The sequence below is a fragment of the Pogona vitticeps genome, chromosome 3 (assembly GCF_051106095.1).
Source record: "Pogona vitticeps strain Pit_001003342236 chromosome 3, PviZW2.1, whole genome shotgun sequence".
Lineage (NCBI taxonomy): Eukaryota > Metazoa > Chordata > Lepidosauria > Squamata > Agamidae > Pogona > Pogona vitticeps.
The window spans coordinates 39,869,479-39,894,955 of NC_135785.1; the positions used below are offsets into that span (position 1 = coordinate 39,869,479).

Genomic DNA, 25,477 nt, shown 5'->3' on the forward strand with positions numbered 1-25,477 from the left:
AAGCTTTTATGTTTTAAAAAATCACTGATCGGTTTAGTAGTGGAATGGAGAAATGTAAACAGATATTACAACAGCAGACAGATTGATCCAGAGTCCTGCTCTGACCTTTAAAGCTCCAGTTGAACGTCCTGCTAAAAGAGGTGAAGTTCCAGTGCTAAGAACGAGCAAAAATAACAAATTGAACAATCAACTCCTGTGATAAACCATTTTGTTTTCATCTTCCTTCCACTAGTACTGACCAGTAAAGCATTAAAAGGAGATTGTCAGCCTGAGCTGTAAGTGCCTGCCACAGCTTGTGCCTCAGTCTCCCAGTTGTCACTCACTTGTGAGATTTCTTCCAGTTTGTTCCACTAGGCCCTGCACCGCAGTCATATGCCTGGATGATGAATGTGTACTCCTTCTGCAGTTCACAGTCAATTGGACGTCTTGCTCGAAGACGACCTTCTCCAGATGTCTTGTTTAGCACTACTGCTTCAAAGGGCATTTCCTGTCCATGGATTTTAAAAGCACAGATTTCACCTGGAAGGGATAAACAGAACACAGATTAAATGGTCATCAGGCAGGCTGTTTATCTGCAGCTGCTGAAATGACACTGAACATTATCACACTCACAGCTGTGTTAAACAAGAGCCTAAAATCTGGCAAGGTTTCTGAATATACTGTAAGCAACAGTGGCCAACTAATGCCAAAGAAGAATGTGAATGCAAAGAGGTAAGTGGAAATGAAGAAACTATTTTTTTTTCTTTACTGCTCCTGAAAAGGGGGAAAAATTCTGAAATATATCATGGATATTATTAAAATGTTTAGACTTTTATTGATAAAGGAGGCTGGTTTGCCACTTACGACTCTGAAAGTTGCAGAAGAAAACATTCAGTAGTTAAGAGGTGGGGTATCTGTACACACAATATTTATTTATTTATTTATTTATTTATTTATTTATTTATTTATTTATTTATTTATTTAATGTGTTTTTTTCTCCTGGTGATGGGACTCAAGGTGGCTCACACATTGTGAATACAAACAAAAATTAAAGCAAATCACTTAAATCATTAAAAAGTTATTAAACATGGTAGTACTGACAATAAATTAAAGGATGTAAAAACATTAAAAATACATTAAAGAGGACATAGAAGCAGCAACCAAAGGGCACCAAAATATGTTTAGATTTTTAAAAGGTTTTCATTTTTTAATGAAAGGACAAGATTGAATGGGCAACCTAGCTTTGCAGGAGAGGGCATTACATAACCTGGGATAGCCAGCCACCAAGGCCCTCTTTGGGGTTTCCATCAACCATACTGTAAAGGTGATATAACTGACAGGAGAGCCTTCCCAAGAGACTTTAAGACCTAGAAATGATTATATGGGGGAGATAAGGTGCATCAGAAATATTCAAATCCTTCTTATAAGTGGATTTTGAATTGGTCTCAGAAACAGACTGACAGCCAATGAAATTGTTGTAAGAGAGCAGCTATGTGCCAAAACAGAACTCTGATTCCCTAGCATCACCTTCTGAGTTTGGTCTTGCAGTGCTCCAAGTCCCATTCTAGAGAAATATTTCAGAAGGATGCCATGGTCAAGTGTACTGAGAACTGCTGAAAGGCCAAACAGGGACACGCTCTCCCTATCCTGTTCCCACCAAGGTGACCAAAGCTGTCTCCAGCCATCAGATCTAAAGATGTATTCAAATGGATCTAAACAATCTGTTTCATCCAGGAACACTTGGAGCTTTCCTGTACGACCTAAATTATTCATTTTTTTAAAAAAAATGTATACCTTCATTGTTATAATAAAATCCAAACTCTATTTAAAAAATTAATCATAATTCATTCTGCATGTTATGCTGATATCTTGATAACAAATTGTGTTCTTGTACTTGGTACTTGAATATTTCAGCACAGAATAGTATTGGTCTTCAACCAAATATTTTACAAATATTTAAATATTACCTTTTTACTATTTGGTGCAATTTATTTTGAGGCTCCCCTTCATGGATTGCTGCCTTGTCATGGTGCAGGGGACTGAGTAACTCAGAGAAGCTATGGGCTATGCCGGGCAGGGACAAACAAGACGGACAGGACATAGTGGAGAGTTCCGACTAAACGCAATCTACCTGGAGTAGGAAATGGCAATGCCACTCCAGTATCTTTGCTAAGAATGCCCCATGATCAGAAACAAAAGGTTAAAAGATATGACGCTGGAAGATGGGCCCCTCAGGTCGAAAGGCGTCCAACATGCTACTGAGGAAGAGCGGAGGACAAGTACAAGTAGCTCCAGAACTAATGAAGTGGTTGGGCCAAAGCTGAAAGGATGCTCAGCTGCGGACGTGCCTGGAAGTGAAAGGAAAGTCCAATGCTGCAAAGAAAAATACTGCATAGGAACCTGGAATGTAAGATCTATGAACCTTGGGAAGCTGGAGGTGGTCAAACAGGAGATGGCAAGAATAAACATCGACATCCTGGGCATCAGTGAACTAAAATGGACAGGAATGGGTGAATTCAGCTCAGATGATTATCATATCTACTACTGTGGGCAAGAATCCCATAGAAGGAATGGAGTAGCCCTCATAGTCAACAAAAGAGTGGGAAAAGCTGTAATGGGATACAATCTCAAAAATGATAGAATGATGTCAATACGAATCCAAGGCAGACCTTTCAACATCACAATAGTCCAAGTTTATGCACCAACCACCATTGCTGAGGAGACTGAAATTGAACAATTTTATGAAGATTTACAACACCTTCTAGAACTGACACCAAAGAAAGATGTTCTTCTCATTTTAGGGCATTGGAATGCTAAAGTAGGGAGTCAAGAGATAAAAGGAACAACAGGAAAGTTTGGCTTGGGAGTTCAAAATGAAGCAGGGCAAAGGCTAATAGAGTTTTGTCAAGAGAACAAGCTGGTCATCACAAATACTCTTTTCCAACAACACAAGAGGCAACTCTATACATGGAAATCACCAGATGAGCAATACCAAAATGAGATTGATTATGTTCTCTGCAGCCAAAGATGGAGAAGCTCTATACAGTCAGCAAAAACAAGACCTGGAGCTGTGGCTCTGATCATCAGCTTCTCATAGCAAAATTCAAGCTTAAACTGAAGAGAGTAGGAAAAACCACTGGGTAGTCAGGTATAATCTAAATCAAATCCCTTATGAATACACAGTGGAAGTAAAGAACAGATTTAAGGAACTGGATTTGGTGGACAGAGTGCCTGAAGAACTTTGGATAGAGGCTCGTAACATTGTACAGGAGGCAGCAACAAAAACCATCCCAAAGAAAAGGAAATGCAAGAAAGCAAAGTGGCTGTCCAAGGAGGCCTTACAAATAGCAGAGAGGGGAAGGGAAACAAAATGCAAGGGAGATAGGGAAAGTTACAGAAAATTGAATGCAGACTTCCAAAGAATAGCAAGGAGAGACAAGAGGGCCTTCTTAAATGAACAATGCAAAGAAATAGAGGAAAATAACAGAAAAGGAAAAACCAGAGTTCTGTTCAGGAAAATTGGAGATATTAGAGGAATGTTTTGTGCAAAGATGGACATGATAAAGGACAAAAATGAGAGGGACCTAACAAAAGCAGAAGACATCAAGAAGAGATGGCAAGAATACACAGAGGAATTATATCAGAAAGATTTGGATATCCTGGACAACCCAGACAATGTAGTTGCTGACCGTGAGTCAGACATCCTGGAGAGTGAAGTCAAGTGGGCCTTAGAAAGCCTGGCTAACAACAAGGCCAGTGGAGGTGATGACATTCCAGTTGAACTATTTAAAATCTTAAAAGATGATGCTGTTAAGGTGCTACATTCAATGTGTCAGCAAGTTTGGAAAACTCAACAGTGGCCAGAGGATTGGAAAAGATCAGTCTACATCCCAATCCCAAAGAAAGGCAGTGCCAAAGAATGCTCCAACAACCGCACAATTGCACTCATTTCACACGCTAGCAAGGTTATGCTCAAAATCCTACAAGGTAGGCTTCAGCAGTATGTGGACCGAGAACTCCCAGAACTACAAGCTGGATTTCGAAGAGGCAGAGGAACTAGAAACCAAATTGCTAACATGTGCTGGATTATGGAGAAAGCCAGAGAGTTCCAGAAAAATATCTACTTCTGTTTCATTGACTACGCAAAACCCTTTGACTGTGTGGACCACAGCAAACTATGGCAAGTCCTTAAAGAAATGGAAGTGCCTGACCATCTTATCTATCTCCTGAGAAACCTATATGTGGGACAGGAAGCAACAGTTAGAACTGGATATGGAACAACTGAGTGGTTCAAAATTGGGAAAGGAGTATGACAAGGCTGTATATTGTCCCCCTGCTTATTTAAATTATATGCAGAATACATCACACGGAAGGCTGGACTAGAGGAATCCCAAATTGGAATTAAGATTGCCGGAAGAAATATCAACAACCTCCGATATGCAGATGATACCACTCTGATGGCAGAAAGTGAGGAGGAATTAAGGAACCTTGTAATGAGGGTGAAAGGGGAGAGTGCAAAAATGGTCTGAAACTCAACATAAAAAAAAAAAAACCCTAAGATCATAGCCACTGGTCCCATCACCTCGTGGCAAATAGAAGGGGAAGATATGGAGGCAGTGACAGATTTTATTTTCTTGGGCTCCATTATCACTTCAGATGGAGACAACAGCCACGAAATTAAAAGACGCCTGCTGCTTGGGAGGAAAGCGATGTCAAACCTTGACAGCATCTTAAAAAGCAGAGAAATCACCTTGCCAACAAAAGTCCACATAGTCAAAGCTATCGTTTTTCCAGTAGCGATGTAGGGAAGTGAGAGCTGGACCATAAAGAAAGCTGACCGCCGAAGAATTGATGCCTTTCAATTGTGGTGCTGGAGGAGGCTCTTGAGAGTCCCCTGGACTGCAAGGAGAACAAACCTATCCATTTTGAAGGAAATCAACCGTGAGTGTTCACTGGAAGGACAGATCCTGAAGCTGAGGCTCCACTACGTTGGCCATCTCATGAGAAGAGAAGACTCCTTGGAAAAGACCTTGATGTTAGGAAAGTATGACGGCAAGAGGAGAAGGTGACGACAGAGGATGAGATGGTTGGACAGTGTCATCGAAGCAACCAACATGAATTCGACACAACTACGGGAGGCAGTGGAAGATAGGAGGGCCTGGCGTGCTCTGGTCCATGAGGTCACGAAGAGTCGGACTCGACTAAATGACTAAACGACGATTTTGAGGCTATAAGAAAACCATATACCTACCCATTGCTCTCCCAGCCTGGAAATAATGAGGTGAGACACAGTATGTTGGGTTAAAACTTGGGCCTCAACTTTATTAACTATTTAAATTGCATCCCCCCAAAATTGCATCTTTTATGTCCAGATAATCTTAGATCTCTGGATGCTTCCTATAGCAGGCCGAGCTCCTCTTACTGAACAGCACACATTCAATTGCTCTGTGAAATGGTATCCCCCAACTAGCTCATCCCACTGAGCCTCATGACCCTAAATGGGCAGCTGGCAGGGAGGTCCTTCCATATGAGACACCTCTCCTCTGACAGCCGATAGGTTCAACCTGCCAGCGAGATGTCCTAATTTTTGGCACACCATGCCAACCATGAACTCACCCCTACTTTTCATCACTCTACCCAAAGCTGTGACTTTAACTGAACAGTATTTACAAGGACATTCATAGTGCCACACCCGGTAGTTAAGAATGGGATGGGCGAAAATGCACCCGCAACCATAAGCCAATCAGGATGCAGGCCAAAAATTCCTATCTGGCTCCAGAGGCAACCAGCTAATCTCACTCTTAATGTAAGGGTAGGCGGGAGGGATTGCTGATTCAAACTGGCAAACAGGTTAAGCCAGAGTGACAGAGCCTTTTTAACAGCTCCATCTCCCCTCCCCTGTAAAAGCGGTGTCACCTGTGTGACACCACTTTCTGATCAGGAGGGCAATGCGTCTCTGCCACGGCAGCACAGCGCCCTGGTGGAGCCAACAATGTGTGCCAATTTGAGTCAACCTTACACTAGCTGTGGCATTTTGACAGTCTGTTGCTTAGGTCACAGCATATCAGACTGAAGTTGTCTGTTCTGGTTGGTCTTATTTGCACCCGTCTTCATCTTTACTCAAAAGTAACCTGTTTAGTGGTGGCTTATATTTTCTGCCACTGTTACCTCCAGACATATGTCAGTGTTACATGTACTAGACTGGGAGTTGGGAGACCAATGTTTATGTGGGAATCTATAATTACAACCTAGAGCTAATTGATGGAAAAGTGGGGTATAAATGTAATAAATGAAAAAGTAAAGATGATGGCTCATATCCTATTCTGTAGTCTACTGGCATGTCAAGACCACCACCAGCAACAGACTGCCACTAATTAAAGCATTGCTGCTTCAATTTCAGGTTGTATGTGACTCTTATGGAATGAGACTAATCTTGCAAAATCCCCATTTTGTATTGGAAATCTTTAATTAATGGAAATCTGCCATTGACAATGATATCACTCCTGTTACACCACCAGATATACAAAACAGGATATTGGCTGGTGTTTTGATTAGATATGCAAAGCTACATCACTTTACCACTATTCACTTCCCTCTGTTACAGAAGCAAGTTATTCCTCCATTCTGTTTCACATTTTTCAAAACCTGTTTCCTATCCGCAAGAAGATTTCCTCTTTTAAAACATCATATACCAACTCGATTGATCTAGGAGTAATTTTTCAAGTTTTTAAATTTGGCTACTATCCCCAGCTTATAAGACAATAGATATGTAATGAAACCAGAGCAAAAGCTTATTCACAAATTTCTATGCCACCCCAAAAATGTATCTTCCCATCTATATGAATAAAATTTTCAGCAATAACATCATTTTCAGGACACAGCGGGGGCAATCATTTCATAGTTTTAATATTGCTGACTTCAGTTTCATTTTAGTGTAATGTCTTTCCTTATACTTCAGTGTAACATTTGTCGGTAAGTAACAATGGTATAATGAAGAAATCTCATTTACTAAATTCAGGAAAAGAAGCCTTCTTGTGCTTTCTGGTAATGAAGTTTCCTCACTGAAAAAACATCAGTCAATACAAATCATGGTTTTCTGGGTTTTGTTTTTATTACTGTATCGACCCCACGGCCCATTTTTTTAGTAATACAATGTTCTCAGGAATTGCAGCCTGGCAGCTTTTCAGATAAAAAAAACATTTGATGAAGTCAAAGTGTGATATTTTCAAAAGTTTATTTCAGAAGCACCTCCATTATTTTTCTGATTTTATATGAACCAGAAACGATGCTGCTGCTTATCTTCAGACAAAATAAAAATTAGAGCTGAGGAAGATTCATAACATTCCCCAAATATCTGTACTGTTCGAACTTCTAAAGTTTGCTTTCATGTACAGTGGTGCCTCGCATAACGAGCGCACCATTTAATGATGAATCCGCATACCGATGCGGATTTTGCGATCACTAATGTGATCACATACTGATGTTTCTTTGCATAGTGAGGGGGAACAGCTGTTCGGCGGTGGCCGGAACCACCCGAAATGGCCGCCGGAACCACCCGAAATGGCCGCCAGAACACCCAAAATGGCCGCCAGAACACTCAAAATGGCCGCCGGAACATGGGGGAACATCGCAGAACGGTGAGTTTTGGGCCCATTTGGAATGGGTTTTTTTAATCTGTATAGCAATGTTTGCCCATAGCGAAGGTTAATCCGGAATGGATTAACCTCGCTATGCGGGGCACCACTGTATTTTTATACATCCTCTTAAGTTAAAATGAATGTATACACTATGGATGTATTTATTTAGGCAGTTTGCAAGAGTTTTCAACAGGAAAAAGAGGAAAATGAACACAAGCACTTTTCTTGGGGAAAAACTTGTCCTTGTAGTTCCATAAGACAACCTATCCTATATAGCACCTTGCTTGTTGATTGTTTGGGGACTTATTTCTGAACGCTACCTGCAATCTTTATAGATTCCTGAGCATAAAAACACAGATAACATTGGAAATATACACAGTCAAGAATCAGGAAATGCATTGAGAATACATTGAATGCCTCTACGGGGAGGAAACAGTCAGACAGACCCGGAGACTGGAAATACTCCGAAGCACACCTACTATGTTCCTTAACATTTCTACTATGCTGCAGAGACACAAAAACCATACCAGCCTTCCTCAGGACAAAAAGGACCTTCATTTCCCCACAGCTAGCCACATCTGTCACCGTCTGGAACACACTCTCCTACGGGAAAGAATCCGCACAACCCGCAAAAAACTGGACTCCACAGACAAAGAACTACTATGCCTACACATCACTATCAGCCAAAAAATGAGAAGTCAAGATTGGGACAAGATTGATACCCTCTCCTACAGAAAGATGGAAAAGGAAATGGTGAACCACACAGCCAGACGAAAACAGAAATTCAACAAATGCCAAACAAGCCAACCAAAACCTACACTAGACACCTCACGCATCGTCATCATCTACCTATCTGAACACCAACTCTCCCAGGAAGAAACCTTGGTCTTAGCCAAAGGAGGAAATTTCGCAGTCACACCCAGTAAAATTCCTGTGGAAGACATCATTGCCAACATGGAATCAGCATTATATCATCTTCCAGAAGAAAAAGCAGAAGAAATAAGAGATGAAGTGACAAGGATCCTACGAAAAGCAAAACCCCCAAAAAGCAACATAACAAGAAAGGAGAGAAATGCTATCAAGTCCCTAAACTCAGATCCGGACATCATCATTCTGCCAGCAGACAAAGGCAACACCACAGTACTCATGCAAACAGAAGAATACAAGGACAAAATCATGGAACTTCTAGACCCCACCACCTACAGAAAACTGAAACGGGACCCAACCAACAAAATCACCAAAAAAATCATGTGCTGATCTGGAGTTCCTCCCTGCACCCCAATGTCCTTCAACGAATCTGCAAGTCAGAAGCTCTCCCACCAAGACCATACAGACTTCCCAAAATCCACAAAAACTCAATCCCATTCAGGTCCATTGTAAGTGCCATCGGCTTCCTGACATATGAATTAGTAAAATACCTAGCCACCCTCCTACAGACCCACATTGGACAAACCTCATTCTACATCAAAGACTCAGGACATTTCATAAGCAAGATAAAACTCTAAAACTCAAGCCCGGGGACAGACTGATCAGCTTTAACATAGTATCCCTATTCACCAAGGTACCAATAAAGGACATCTGACAGTCATCCAGCAGATCTTCCCAGAAGATCTTTTCCAACACTGCCTAATGACCAGCTATTTTCAGTGGGATAATGTGTTCTATGAACAGACAGATGAAGCGGCCATGGGGAGCCCCCTCAGCCCAGTTATAGTAAACTTCGACATGGAACATTTCGAAAAACAGGCCCTGGCTTTGGCACCCTTCGCACCCACAGTCTGGTTCCGATATGTGGATGACACCTTTGCAATTTGGAACCATGGTGAAGAAAATCTGGAAGAATGTCTAAACCATCTCAACATCATCCACCCAAATATACAATTCACCATGGAAAAAGAAACAGAGGGCCACCTCCCTTTCTTTGCATATGTCATAGTCATATGCAAAACTGACCTCCTATTGGGACACAAGGTCTACAGAAAACCCACCCACAAAGACCGGTACCTCCACAAAAACTCCAACCACCACCCATGGCAAAAAAGAGGCATAATCAAAACACTAGTAGACCATGCGAATCGGAACTGTGAAGCTCAATTTCTCAGCACCAAACTCTGTCATCTGAATTGGGCTCTACAGGCAAATGGCTATTCCAAGAATGAAATCACAAGAGACATCAAATCAAGAAAACAACACCAAACTGAAGAGGAAAAACAGCCACCCACAAATAAAGTATTTCTGTCATACATCAAAGGGGTCATGGACTGCATGGGGAAACTTTTGAAAAAACACAACCTACAAACAGTATTCAAGCCCACCACAAAAATACAACAAATGTTATGGTCAGCAAAGGACAAAAGGGACCCTCTCACTAGTGCAGGAGTATACCGGATACCTTGCAGTTGTGGACAGGTATATATTGGGCCCACAAAACGTAGTATCGAGACGAGAATCAAAGAGCATAAAAGACACTGCAGACTAAAACAATCAGAAAAATTGGCAGTAGCTGAACATGCCCTGAAACAAGCTGGACATCAAATCCTATTTCAAAACTCAGAGGTACGGGACAACACCAGCAATCATTATGTTAGACTACATAGGGAAGCCACTGAAATACACATCAGCACAGCTTCAACAAAAAAGATGAAAGTTTAAAACTCAATAAAACCTGGCTCCTAGCACTGAAAAACACAGCCTGCAAAAGGTCAATGAACTTCTTATTTTTAGTCGTTTAGTCATGTCCAACTCTTTGTGGCCCCATGGACCAGAGTACGCCAGGCCCTACTGTGTTCCACTGCCTCCTGGAGTTGGGTCAAATTCATGTTGGTAGCTTTGATGACACTGTCCAACCACCTCATCCTCTGTCGTCCCCTTCTCCTCTTGCCTTCACACTTTCCTAACATCAAGATCTTTTCCAGGGAGTCTTCTCTTCTCATTAGATGGCCAAAGTATTGGAGCCTCAGCTTCACAATCTGAACTCTATACAGCTACAATGACCGGTGATCACTGCACACAAAACACCAGCTAACGACACCCATCGATCACAATGACAGATAATTTCTCCATCTTATCACAAAAATACAACTGCACGAGAGCACAGGCAGAGTTCTGACTCCTATCCTCTGAAGATTCTGGCCACAGACACTGGTGAAACATTAGGAAGAACAACCTTCCGAACATGGCTAAGAAGCCGAAGAAAACCACAACAACAATCAGGAAATAGTCACATAAAATATTGTTGCCACACTGTGGTGGTGCTTAAACTAGTTTAACTTTGAAACACATTGAATATCTGGTGGGTCAGAAATACTTTTCACACCATGCAATTTATAAAGAATGCAAATCTGTTATCTGAAGGTCACATTGCCATTATTCTATATGAGGAAAGATGCCACTTGAGGAGCTAGATCTGTAGAGGGTATGCTGTATTCTTTATCAAATGGATGTGTTTACAGAGAAACTGGAATTGTTTGCTAAATAATGTCTTGTTTAATATTCATATCTTTCTTTTAAATAGATAACTGAGGAGCAAAGTGGGTAGTGATGGTGATATAAGAAAAGCTTGTTGGATATTTTGGACAGGAATATCACTGACCATCATGTTTCGTCATTTTTCACTGACAAAAATAATGTTACTCTTTTTATGAGGGAGGCCTATTGGATATTGAGACACACACAAACACACACACACAAATGTGTATGGTGAGAATGTCTGTGCTGGTAGCATCATGGGAGAGAGACTAAAAAAAGAGATTTAGAGGGAAAGTTGGAGTAGTCAGGGCAGCAGAAGATGGGGTGAGTGGATGGTGAGCAAAGTTGGGAAAGGGAGGGCTACCTGAGTTCCCTTCTTCTTGCTTCCCCTTTGCTGTTTCATCTGCAATCTGTTACAAGAGAGAGCAACTCCACTATCTCATTGGATTTCTTTGCCTTTCAACACATCTACTGTGTTAAATTTAGGTAATATTTTTAGACTATGACTTGTTGGATTCCAGATGTTTTTGGAGTGCAATTGCCACCGTTATCCACCTCTCAGTGATACTATTACGGGTTCTGGAATGAATGAAGAACAAAGAGGAGCTTTCCTGATGAAGGCCCTCTATTGACTTGTTTCTCATAAACATAACAGATGAATGGATGTGTGCTTTGCCATCCCCTAGAGCTGGGCGGCTTCCTTGTGTGCACACATATATGGAAACACACACACACACACACACACACACACACACACAGAGAGAGAGAGAGAGAGAGAGAGAGAGAGAGAGAATGAATTTTGCTGTGGCTCTTGTTATTATTCAAGTTTTTTTGGTTTAAAGAATAGGCCAGAAAATCCCCCACAGAGAGATATGTTGTACACTACTGTAATGAATGTATAGTATAGTCAAACTGATACTAGCATATGTAATGTATGTACCAGCAGACACAGCAGATCAGAATAGCCCTGGGAAGTACTGGGAAATAATGGGATTAAAGTATACTAATAGATACAGTGGTGCCTCCACTTACGACCAAAATCCATTCCAGAAGATGGACGTAACACAAAATGGTCGTAAATCGAAGCACCATTTCCCGTAGGAATGCATGGAAATGTAATTAATCCGTTCCAGCCGAAGAAAAAAAGCACACACACACACACACACAAAATCACTTCAAGACTCATTGGAAATGTGATTAATCCCTTCTGGTCAAAGTGGTGGTGGTGGTGGGGAGAAAAGCAATCAAGCATTCAAGACCCATTGGAAATGCACAGAAAACAAACAGAGCAGATCGGAAACATGCAGAGAACAAAGGGGGCAGGTTGGAAATGCAAAGAAAACAAAGGAAAAGACAAGGGAAGCATGCAGGACCCATCAGAAATCGGAAAAAAACCCCAAAGCAACTAAACTTCCTAAGACCGATCGGAAATGGGGAAAAGACAAAAAACAAACAAACAAACAAAACCTCCAAAATGCATCAGAAATGGGGGGAACAACCAAAAAACAAACAACCCCCCATGACTCATTGGAAATGGGGAAAAACAGCAACAAAAAATCCCCAAGACGCATCGGAAATGGGGGGGAACCAAAAAACAAACAAATCGCCCAAGACCCATCACAGAACAGAAACATAACCCCCAGCTGAAAACCACACTGCAAAAACACCTGGAACAGTTTTTTAAAAAGCAGAAAACAGCACCTTGCCTTACAAGGCAGCCCGAAGCCTCCCTGCAAACACGCACACACACTCTCAGAAGCCGAAGGAGGCTGTCCCAAGCCTCTGATGATGCACACTCTCTCTAACTGCTGGGGCGAAACAGCTACCAAGAAGCAGCCTTCAGTTAGCAATTTGAATTCCCTGCTTTTCCCCCCTGCCTTTTTCTGTTTGTAAGTGGAAGCTCCAGTCACAAGTAGAAGCAAAATTTTGCAGCCAGAGCTGGTCATAACTCAAAATGGTCATAAGTAGGGACGTTTGTAAGTCGAGGCACCACTGTAGTTCTGTGCAATGTATATAGTTTTGGAGACATTATCAAGCACCATCTTCTATATAGACAGGTATAACTGCTTTGCAGATAATACGAGTATACTGCATGCTTGGTGCATGTAGCTTAAAAATTTGATTCAGTTGGGATGTTTATTTCATTAAGAAATGAAGCCATGCAGTATACTGTCTCACTAGGAAGCTAATATCCATACTAAATCTGTGGCTACTCATTTACAGCTAAGTTTAACTACTTTCAAACATTAAATCCATAATCATTAAATTTATCCTATCAAAGTTCTAACAATTCTTTTTTGTAAAATATGTTCTGTGGTTTGCTTTGAAAAGGGAAAATTTTAACTTTTGACAATATGCTAATTTATTATTTACTGCATTTTAAAACTCCTCTAACTGACTCCAAAGGGCATAGGCATGCAAAGTTAAAGGCTCTTGCAGGTGATCTTATGTCGCGTATTGCAGTGAGGTGAGAGGCAGGGGCCACCTACTCACCCTTTTAGCTAATATGAGCTTCGCTGGTCGCCATTGAGGCTGGATAGGAATTTTTGACCCATTCGCTGATTTTTAGTTGCCAGTCTGATACTGGCAAAGGGTTTTGAGGCATTTTATAGGGTGATTGCTTTGGTCACACTGACGAATAGTGTGGAATGGAGATCGATCGGTGAGTTCCCCATGAAGTTAAAGCGGGGTATAGCATATCTGAACCCTCAGAGCTGCGGATCTCAAGATTATGGTCAGGGGGGGATGATGCGCTGGGGACACCTCCAGACCAAAGGCCCCCAGGAGTTAGGAGGCCAGAGGCTTGGGAATGGTCAAACCATGCCTGGCTGAGGACACATGGTCATAGGAGCCGTACTGCCTCGAGGTTGGATACTCGTCTACTGTCATCAAGAAGGGATCCTGTGAGACCTTTGCTTCCATCATCATTCCACACTACCGCAGGCCCTATTTGATTCTTTGGAGTGCCAGAGAGTTTAGAAGTGATATGATTAATAAAGTGTGGCCCTGTTTTCATCACATCATTGAGTCTTGCCTCATTATTCCGGGGTGGGAGGGCAATGGACTTGATGAAGATCCTGGCAACAGGGTGGCATGAGTGTGCAGACACAGAGAGAGAGCAAGGTCCCAATTGGGAGGAAGGTGGTAGAGATGATCTGCACCTGGGTGCGGGGATGGAGATGAGCTTGTGGACCCTATCTTCTTCACCCTTGCCAAGGACTCCCCTCTGGTAGCCGAGAATCCCTGGACCAGGTAATAGGGTAAGGATGTGAGGGAGGTGCATTGCTCTTCAGACTGCCACTGATATACCAACTGGGCCTCCCAGTCCCACCCTGACTTAGAGGAGGCACTGGTAGAGGAGGTGGAAAAATGAGCACCTTTGGCAAACCTGCTAAAATCAGGACAGACTTCGGGAACACAAGACCCTGTAAGTGCTCAGTGTTATTGGCCCTTCTTGAATGTTGTCAGTTGGTTGGCGTTAATGTCGAAAACTATACCCCAGACATGGTCTGTGGGCTGCACCAGCTCAGTGAGTAGTACTAGGGCCCAGTAGAGAACTGGGAGTAGCAGGAGGCTAGCAGAGTTAACTCACACACCTCTTTGTGGACTGTGAGGATAGGGTGCACCAGGCACCCAACCAGTCCTTTTATTCTGTCCCCCTACCTTAATAAAAGTCAGTTTGAGTAGTAACAAAAGTCTTGACTTCATAGAATCCAAGGCTGAATACTGTCCTTACCACCCTCAGCCAGGATGGAGCTGGCTGTGGTCAAAAGGTTATTAAAATGGAAAATCATATATTGCAGGCACAGGTGACCCTCTTGGGAGAGAGAATTTCATAAATCAGGTAATGCAAGAGAAAAAGCCCTCACTGCTGAAGTTCTATAGCTCTCTTGGCTCATTTGAACAATAGAAAAGCCTGATGTGGTGACCTTAGTATCTGGGTCAGTATGCTGTAGTAGTTCATTCAATCTGACAGAAAAAAATCCTCTCAGAAAGAATATCAACTTAGGAAAAATTATCAGGGGTGATGTTTAAGATTCATCTGCTCACTTTAATTACGACATGGAGAAAGACTGCTTGTGAATGTGGTACAATTATCTTTGGCACAGCTGGAAGCACCCCTACCCCAACTTCAATTAAGACAAAGGAGATGATATAATAAAATTACTTCTTCCTTAAGAGTTTTTCAGATCAGAAAGTTCTGGCTAATAGAGAAGTCACAAATCAAATAGATAGGAAGGAAGGCGGACAAATGCAACATTCCTGGATATGTGGCAGTGCTACAGTTCGCTCAGAGTATTGCCAAAAGAAATTCTAAGAAGCCCTTACACAGAAATGGGGAAAATGGGAGCCTTTTTTATGTGAATGTAAAACATTTGGGAAATTGGAAGCCAGGTGATGGTACAGCATTAACTTCACCTTTTCACTGCAGGTATTAGTAGGGCCACAGCTGACCTGAGTTGAAAAGATATTTTGAACCATTGAGGACACCTGTGCCTCCAGTGGCAATGATGGATATAAGAGCCCTCAAACTACAACACAGATATGGCCCTTCAGTGGGATTGCAATGGATAAAACAAGAAATCACATAACTGATCAGATGATAGCTGTCAAGTATCCCTGTCGTGTATGGATTCAGTTGCAGTTTCTTGATGCTCATCCAGTTGATTATATTTCCCAGCAACTATGCTAGGCTGTGCATGTAGTTCTTTACCTTGCTTTTTTCAATTAATAATGTGATGAAGCACCTATAAAAGGGTACATTGGTTTGCCCTTGCAGGACACTTGGTTGATTACAGAACAGAATAATGAATTATGTTATAGTATTATACTCTGTTATTCAACCATCTTGTGCTCACTACCATTCACACTTGTCAAAAAACAGCCCTGACAATTGCTTTGTGTTTGAGTGAGATGTGGTTAATTATATTAAAAAGGAGTCAGATTCTGGGATTTTCACTTGCTTGGTATCACTTTGTGAATGGCAGTGAGCCCAAGAGAGTATCCTGTAGACCTTCTTGACTGCTGCCATTGGTATGGTCAATATTCAGATAGCCTTGGCATCCTTTTTCCTGCTGGATATATTGGCACAATATTGTGTAGCAAAATCAGGCCACTTCCTCTAAAATGTCAATACAGAAGCACAATATTTCACATTCATAAATGGGAGATTTTTCTTCTTCTGAAGACCTGAATAAAGCTTCAATAGGTTTTCAATGACATTTAACACATTAAATAAGAAGTTAATACATAAGAAATACGCAGGAAGTACCAATGCCAGAGGAACATATTCTGATATGTTTCATAAATTGATACATGTGGTTTAAACCTATTTATATCAGTAATTTATATCGCTAATTCCTCTATATGCTTACAGGTGTTATTGAGCAAAATGGCTGCAGGAATTAATAAAATTGGTATTTGTTACTGAACACCAAGTCGCATGATTGGTGTGTAATAGCAAATGCCTACACAGACTTCTGAGCTTGCACAGCTGAATCAAAACTGAGATTTATACTACTGTATTTATGTAGGCAAGCATACCTAATACAACTCAGGCCAATAAATAACATGGTATAGGAAAATTTGATATAATCGTATTTCCACAGTAGAAAACACTGAAGGGCAGATAGATACATTTTGTAGGGTGGAACAGTAAACCAACTGTACATTTAGAGGAAACTTTTGTTTATTAAATAGCATTACATGATTCCTTATATGAAGGATCAAACTCTTGGACCACAAATAATATTTTATTAGAAAGCTATGAAAGCACACAAAATGTTAATCTTCTTGATAATGTTAGTGATGCTGATATAACTACAAGACTACCATGAAGAATGTATATGCAATTTTGTATATCGATTCTTTTATTGGGTTTAATAAACGTAGAACAAATATGCATGAGATACATTTTGAGGTCTAGCAAATATTAAGGGGAAGGAGGTTTGAGAGACGAGGAACTGATAGCACCCAGTGGCACAGAATTTCTCATAGGAATTTCCTGGCACTTTCCCACTTTACATATAAATTGAATTTGAGCAAGTTATGGTCACTGTTTCCTGTCTGTTCAACTCAATTCACAACTCACACAACCACTCTAGGCTCACCCATGTCTTGTTCTAGGGCACAATCACTTAGGACATGTATCTCTTTGCTGTAGATTAGATATGGGCACGAACCGCTGCTCCAGTGGTTCATGCCTGTTCATCCTACAGACGAACAGGTGTCCAGCACTTTATAGGTCCGTTTCCTCTGGTAGGCACTTGCTGGAGGAGGTAGGACTAAACAGTGATGGCGTACCTATGGCACGTGTGCCTCTCTGTGGGCATGCAAGCCATAAGTCGCCATTTAGAAGTACTTACCCCTCCTCCGATCCCGGATTTTGGCACTCCCCTCTGCTGGTGCAGTGGTCCAGCGGAGGGGTGCATTACCGGTCTAACCTGATGGGGGATTGGAGGATTGGTAAGTATTTCTCTGTTAATACTGCCCCTGGGGAGGGGGGAACCAAGCGTTTAAATGTAGCAGTGCAGGGGCAGTTGTTTTCTCTAAACTAAAAACTCAGTATTCAGGTTTAACTGTAGTGTTGGCACTCTGAAATAAATAAGTTGGTTTTCAGTTGCAGTTTGGGTGCTCAGGCTCAAAAAGGTTCAACATCACTGGACTAGAAAGTGCCAAACACCTGTTTGTCCAAAGGACAAACCAGTATCAACTGCCAAGTCAGCAGTTCTTACCCATATCTACTATAAATTCCCATTGTGGTGTAGTGGATAGAATAACAGACTAGGACTCTGGAGAACCAGGTTCAAACCTTCACTTGGCCATGGAAACTCACTGGGGGAGTGAGTTTCTATTCCTTAAACGTCTCACCTTGAAAACCTTATTAGGGCCACTACAAATCAGCTCCGACTGACAGCACAGAACACACATACACCTCTTTGCTATGGTCAGACCGTACTGTACATTTATACAGGCGGGGGGGGCGTAAAACACACTGATTATTGTTTTGTTTCTTCAGAAATTAATACCCTTCTCCAGCATGAAGCTAGCATATTTAAATGAAGCTTTATTTCACATTGTAATTATTATATTTATTGAGGTTCAAACTTTACAGTGTAAGTAGATCATGTTTATACTGTACTTAGTTCTAGATGATCTTGGTGATGTTTGGCATAGTGTATTGCTCTGCTAGAAGAACTGTAGTTATCCCTAGCATAATTATGACAAGCTTTAAAAATAACAAACAGCAACAATATTTTGCTAGAGTGAACTGATCCAGGGTTATTTTTAAAGCCTGAATAAAATGTTTATGATGAACAAGAGCACCATAGCACTTCAAGTGCATTTGGTTTTCCAGATCAGTGGAAAAGTCAGCATTTTACAGCTTTGTAAATGACTTAATGCCTACTAGGCAACACTGAAACCATAAGAGAGAAAATGATACTTAGCAGTAAATCTATGATTATTATAATTGTTCTTTAACATATCAGGCAGAATTGCTATTACTCTACCCTTAATGTTTCCAGACAATACTGGTAGGTTTAGATGGCAATCTGAGTGCCCAGCTGGGAATAGGGGAAGACTTCTAGAAAAAAAAAAGTATGGCTAGTCCAATGGTTCAAAATAATAACTTCAACTTCTTTTTCTGGAGGCTGTAGCCCTCCAAAAGTAACTTCTCCCTGTTCTTCTATCTGATATGAACAATTATATATTTTTAAAATTGGCTATATACATTGATTTTAATCATAAACCAGAGAGAGAAGCAAGATGCCAAATACTTTTTTTTACTTTTACTTTTATTGGACTTTTACCCCGCCCCCCCCTAGACAAAGTCTACTCCGGGCAGCTTACATGAGTGATAAAAACACAGGCAATAAAACACAACAATAAACATACATAATAAAACCCTACCAAACTATTTATATATACATTGCCAAGATGGAGAGATTAAAAGAAACAGAAAATAAGTTAATTGACTGGAGGGAAGGCCTGCCTAAAGAGACAGGTTTTTAAATGGCTTTTAAAAACGCCCAACGAGGAAGCCAGACAGATTTCCGTAGGGAGGCTATTCCATAGCCGAGGAGCCACTGCCGAGAAGGCCTGGTTTCATGTTCTTTCTTTCTGGGCCTCTCTTGGTGTCAGGCCCCTCAGCCGTCCCTGCTGGCTTTGTCGAGTGATTCGGGCAGATCTGGATGGGAGAAGACAATCTGCCAAGTATCGAGGTCCCAAACCGTTTAGGGCTTTATACGTCATCATGAGCACTTTGAAATCAACGCGGAAATGAATGGGCAGCCAGTGCAGAGCAGCCAGGGTGGGGGAGATATGCTGATATTTTCTCACCCCACTAAGAAGCTTGGCTGCCACATTTTGCACTATTTGAAGTTTCCGCGTCAATCTCAAAGACAGACCCACATAGAGTGTGTTACAATGGTCTAGTCTTGAGATTACGAGCGCGTGGACAAGAGTAGTGAGCCCCCATCAAGATATGGTCGCAGCTGGACAATACGCCATAGATGAAAATAGTCAGAAAGGGCCACGGATGCCACCTGGGTTTCCATGGTAAGTGCCAGATCCAGGTGTATCCCCAACCTGTGAACCTCGCTCTTTGCGGTGAGGATTGTCCCCCCAAAAGAAAGGGAGTCACCCAGACCGCTGATGGAGGGACCACCCACCCTCAAGACCTCTGTCTTGTCCGTGTTTGGCCTCAACCCATTCAACTGCATTCATTTCAGTACAGTCTCCAGGCAGCGCTGGAGGGACAGAACGGCATCCACTGAAGTTGGTGAGAAGGAGGTGTAGAGCTGTGTGTCATCAGCATACTGATGGCACAATGCCCCACACCCTTTGATGACCCCACCCAGTGGCCTCATGTAGATATTAAATGGCATTGGAGAGATGATCGACCTCTGCGGAACCCCACAACTGAGACTCCATGGGGCTGAAACATTCTCGCCAAGCTGTACTCTCTGGGGTCGGTCCTCCAAGAAGGATTGGAGCCAGGCCAGTGCCAGGCCACCGATTCCCAGCTCAGAGAGCCTCCCCAGGAGAATACCATGGTCGACAGTATCGAAGGCGGCTGAGATGTCAAGGAGGACCAATGAGGACATATTGCCCCCATCGGACTCCCTCAACAGGTCATCCAACAGTGCAACCAGTGCTGTTTCTGTACCATAGTGTGGCCTGAAGCCCGACTGAAATGGGTCCAGGGCTTTGGTTTCGTCCAGAAGTGTCTGAAGCTGATCTGCCACCACCCTCTCCACCACTTAGCCCAGGAAGGAAACATTGGTGACGGGCCTATAATTTCCAATGTAATCCACCGCCAAATTTGGTTTCTTCCTAATGGGCCTAATGAGTGTCTCGTTGAGGGCAAGGGGAACCTTGCCCTCCATTGATTATTGCAGTGGCCCATTCTGTTGTTACAGGCCTGGCTGCTTTGATTAGCCAGTCTGGACAAGGGTCAAGGGAGGAGGTGGTGGCCGGACAACGGTCAAGCGCTTTGCCCACCAAATCTGGCATCATAGGCTGAAAGAAGTTGAGAATTACTGGGCAAGGTGGAGCACTGGACATCTGCTCGATCCATTGTATTTAAAAAAGGAGAGAGGTCACGGTGGATGGTCTCCACTTTTGATTTGAAAAATGCTGCAAATTGGTCAGGTGAGATATTAGTGGGAGGCCTATCACCCAGACCAATTCCAGATAGATTGCGAACTATATGGAAAAGTTCTGCCTGCTGATTGGAAGCTTCGCTTATCCGGTCAGTGAAGTGAGATCATCTGGGAGCCCTTACCTTAGCAGGTAACAGTTAGTTGTGATCCTGACAGCTATCTTATTATGACCCGTCGGTTCCTTCCCCCAAATGCATTCTAGCCGTCTCCTGATATACATAAATACAATTAGGAATATATAAATAAAATTAGGAAAAATGTCATGAGTCTAACTTCATGTAACTCTTTTTGTTCAATTCAGCACTGTCATGCCTCAAATAAAATAAAATAAAACAAAATAAAAACAGACCTTGTTTATCTCCTAAGGCAGACCTACAATGCACACCATATCAGCAGGCAAGCAGATGCTGATCACTCAGCTAGGTTTGTGACAGAGTCAACCCTTTCTTTTCCAGGTCTCTGTGTGAAAGGAAAGATCGGTTTAAATACCAAAGCACCCTCCCAAGTGAACTTTTTGAACTCCAGTGAGCCTGCTCCAAAATGGGATAATTTCACTGTCTAGCTACATACTGTCCTATTTGCATTTGGCCTTCAGTCTTTCCTATAGATCATCTAAATGAGACAGGAACAAGCATCAGCTGATAGTGTAGAGAAAATGAGCAGGTGTCCTACTTCATTCCCTTCAACCACTTAAGAAAAAATAGTGTGCTTCTACACTGTTGAAATCATACACTCATAATCAAGGCAGTTTATTTTTAAGCATGTATTCATGATAGAAGAGCTGGTGTAGCTCAGTGGGCTGGAGCAGCTGGTTGCAAAGCCAGAGACTGGGAGATAAAATCCTCACTGTGCGTACCAGAACAGGGCAGGTCATGATCACCTGGAGTATATATAATAATGGGGCTATGTGCCCTCACACCAACTTGCCTTGGGCAAGTTGCATGGTTCCAGGGTTCCACCAGAAGGGTCTGATAAACTATTTTTGAACATGTTATAACCAGGAAGCCCTACACAAGTCACCATGAGTAAGAAATGACTTGGCAGCAATAGTGTAACAGCAACAATAACAACTTATTTTCTAGATGGAATAACTGGTGATCATTTTATGTAGAGCAACTGCATAGAGATAACTGAGCTTCTGTCTGGTATGCCAATATGTACAGAGATAACTTCAGGAGCCACTTCTAAAGAAGTTAATTGAAATTGAAATCTTGGGCCAGTATGTCTGTAGCAATCTTGATTTGCTCAATTGTGGTTTAACAAGCTGGAAACAAGAATTGGATTTATACAATCCTTTACCTCTTCTCACTATTTCGCTGTTTCAGTTTGGATGTCTTTATACCAAATTATGTTCCCAATTATATTCAAACTAGAAATTTTGGTTTTAATGTTCTTAATATATGGTTTGCTCCTGACACAAGATCCTGGTCTGTAAATTGACATTAAACTCCTCAGTGTCAGACTGCATGTTAACAGTATTCCTCCAGACATGCAAATTCTCCAGTACCACATGGGGAGGACTTCTATAATATATCATATATATTTTTTTCTGCAGTCCATGTTTGAGTTTACGGGTGGGTTTGAACTTGTTTATAAGTAAGCTGGTGAAAAAAGCCAGATTACTCATAAACACATTTGAAGGTAAAGGTAAAGGTAAAGGTTCCCCTTGACAATTTTTGTCCAGTCGTGTCCGACTCTAGGGGGCGGCGCTCATCCCGCTCTTCAAGCCATAGAGCCAGCGTTTGTCCGAAGACAATCTTTCCGTGGTCACATGGCCAGTGTGATTTAGACACGGGACGTGGTGGTGCTGTGGGCTAAACCGCAGAAGCCTGTGCTGCAGGGTCAGAAGACCAAGCAGTCGTAAGATCGAATCCATGCGACAGAGTGAGCGCCCGTTGCTTGTCCCAGCTCCCGCCAACCTAGCGGTTCGAAAGCATGCAAATGCGAGTAGATAAATAGGTACCATCTCGTTGGGAAGGTAAACACATTTGAACTTGCTTATAAATTCAAATGTAGGTTGCCGAGAAAATGCGAAATGTCATAGAAATCCTTCCCAATGGCATGAAAGTGACACCAGAAATGCAAACAATGCTGTGTTATCTCCATCATTTTACAAAACAAAGACAAGCTAATTTCCAAATATAAATTAATGCAAATGAGTTTTTTCTTCTTATGGATGCATCCCTTCTAGACATTGAGTTAGTGTCCCAATAAATGAGGTCTTCATTCAGTCTTTATTATGTCTTGGTCTCTCAAGAAAGTCCAAGAAAGACAGAGTGTTAAACCCCATTGCAGGTTTTCTGTTGATGGAACCAGGAGATAGTGCCCTTGACTGCCCTTGGCATCTGTTCTCTCTCCTCTTTTCTGCAACTTCCCATTAAAAAAAAACATTTTGTATGTTAGTATTAATAATAGGATATATCATACTCCATGCAGAAATTAAATATTAAAGGCTTAGATATTGAAAACTCTTCATCTAACATTTTGTATTAGGTAAAGTTTCTCCTTGACACTTAATCCACTCATGTCTGACTCTGGGGGCAGTGCTCATCCCCGTTTCCAAGCCGTAGAGCCAGCATTTATCCAAAGACAATTTCCGTGGTCACGTGGCCAACGAGACTAGATACGGAACGCCGTTACTTCCCCACTGTGGTGGTACCTATTTATCTACTCGCATTTTTACATGCTTTCAAACTGCTAGGTTAGCAGCAGCTGGGACAAGTGACAGGAGCTCACTTCGTCGCATGGATTTGGTCTTACAATTGCTGGTCTTACACCTTGCAGCCCAGAGGCTTCTGTGGTTCAACCCGCAGTGCCACCACATACCAAAATGTTGTATTACTTAGTTGTTTAAAGAAATTCACAGCACAATCTTGTATATTACTTTAAAACACTCTGAAACAAAACAGAACCTATGGAAGGTTGGTAGTTTAATGTATTGCTCCCATCCAGTTATAAATGATTAATGAACTGGTTGGTGTCACCAGCTCACAAGCTGCTGTTTATGGGCCTATTTAAAAATATGAGATTTAAGCTGAGAACAGACCCTGCAAGGTGGTTCCTGAGCCAGTTTTGTGGCTGACTGCATCTAGCTCTTTTACTATGATGGGACAGGTGGATTTTGGCATGCTGTTCCACATGGAACTTGCTGTTCTGGGCTGCTCTGCACAATATTGGTTTCGTGCTTGGAATAAGTACAGTAATGAGCTTCCTGTGGATGTTTTCAAGCTTATTCCATCATCCCTTTCTCATTCTTCCAGGCTGTTCTGTGGGTTTTCTAATTGGAACAGTTACTAGTATATTGTTTTTGGAGGCATTTTGTGCCTGGTTTCATCTGTGCCATCTACTGCTATGGGATGGCTGAAGTTTGTTGGACTATCCTAGTTAGAATTCAATGTTCTGGGTTGTTTTTGCCATACCGATTTTCTGCCCAGAACAGGTTCTGGATAGGTGTCCCTGTGTTGTTTTGTAGCTGGTTGCGTTAGTCCCTCTCTATTTGAATGGGATAAGTGAATTTCACTGGGTTGTCTTGCACAGAAGTAACTGTTTCAAGCTCCCCCTCCCATATTGATTTTATGCAACTGGAATGTTGCTCCTGTGATTACTTTGTGCTGGTTGCATTAGTTCCCTCTAGTGCAACGGGATGGGTGAATTGCTTTTGGCTGTCCTATTAAGCAGTTGCTGTTCCACCCATCAATTTTCTGCCCGCAGTGTTCCTAAAATGTTCTTCTGATGTGTGTCCACCACAACCCACTATTTTGGCCTCAATTTTTATTATCAAGAACTGCCCATTACAGCTCATTCCATTCTGACTTTTACCTGGTCCCCATAATTTTTGCAGTCTAGGTATAACTATTCTAATTCTGAAAAGCTGTGAATGCACATGTACTGTATAAATAACACTTCAGAAGGTATTCTGCATAAATCCTTATTAAAATGCATAACAACATTTCTTCTGAACTGTCTTGATATTGGGGGGGGCACAGCCTCGTCAGAGATACCTTGTATCTCTATGAACAAAATTTATAAGTGAAGACATATAAAAGCAAGGACAGAAGTGGCATGAGATCAAAATAAGGTGATGCTTATTTTGCTTACAGATACATTTTTATTCAAAAGCCAGTTTGACTAAATAACAAAACCTGGGAAATAGTAATGAAAACTTGTCAGATCCTTGAGAGGATACTTGACTTCCCCAGGAGTCCTTCAGAGATTTACAAACCTCCTAGGCAAAGATCAGGAACCTATGATTCGTTGTAGCTGACATTCCCTTCATAAAAAGTAAATCCCAGAATAACACCAGACAGTCATTGGCAAGTATCCTAAAATTCGTCTGGGTACCTAAGCATAAGTCTTTGTCTTTGTTGCAATAATTCCAGGCCATTCCAAAGACTGCAAAAATTCTGCAAGCCTTTTATTTTTACTTCTAAGTTCCATAGTATAAAATTACTTCAGAGTTTTTATAACATTCAAGCCTCTTACAGTTCTAAAACTGTAGGGACGTAGCTTAAAATACATTCTTGAATCTTGTAAAAAGATAATAAGCATCTCTCATAATATCTAGTTAAGTTTCTTTTTAAAGTCAGAGTATTGGAGAGACCAAGGGAACTTGGTAACTTCTTGATGTCAACTGAGTGGGTTGAGTTAATAGGAACTTCCTTCTTCCCACCCTCCCCTTCCTTGCATGAGAAGGCACATTGTCTATGCAGAGAGAACTCTTTGCATAGG

General features: G+C 41.8%; 1 protein-coding gene and 1 long non-coding RNA gene across 3 annotated transcripts in view; one reads left to right on the forward strand and one right to left on the reverse strand.

The window, feature by feature from the left end:
* CLSTN2 (calsyntenin 2) overlaps window positions 1-25,477 on the reverse strand; it is a 496,583-nt gene that overhangs the window by 128,186 nt on the left and 342,920 nt on the right. For both annotated transcript variants that reach the window (XM_072995959.2, XM_078389218.1), the window contains one exon: window positions 324-519. In XM_072995959.2, coding sequence (XP_072852060.2) covers window positions 324-519 — 196 coding nt within the window. The remainder of the gene's footprint in view (window positions 1-323; window positions 520-25,477) is intronic.
* LOC140706016 (uncharacterized) overlaps window positions 514-25,477 on the forward strand; it is a 92,154-nt gene continuing 67,190 nt past the window's right edge. Inside the window, exon 1 of the long non-coding RNA XR_012085698.2 lies at window positions 514-711. This is a non-coding gene — a long non-coding RNA (uncharacterized LOC140706016). The remainder of the gene's footprint in view (window positions 712-25,477) is intronic.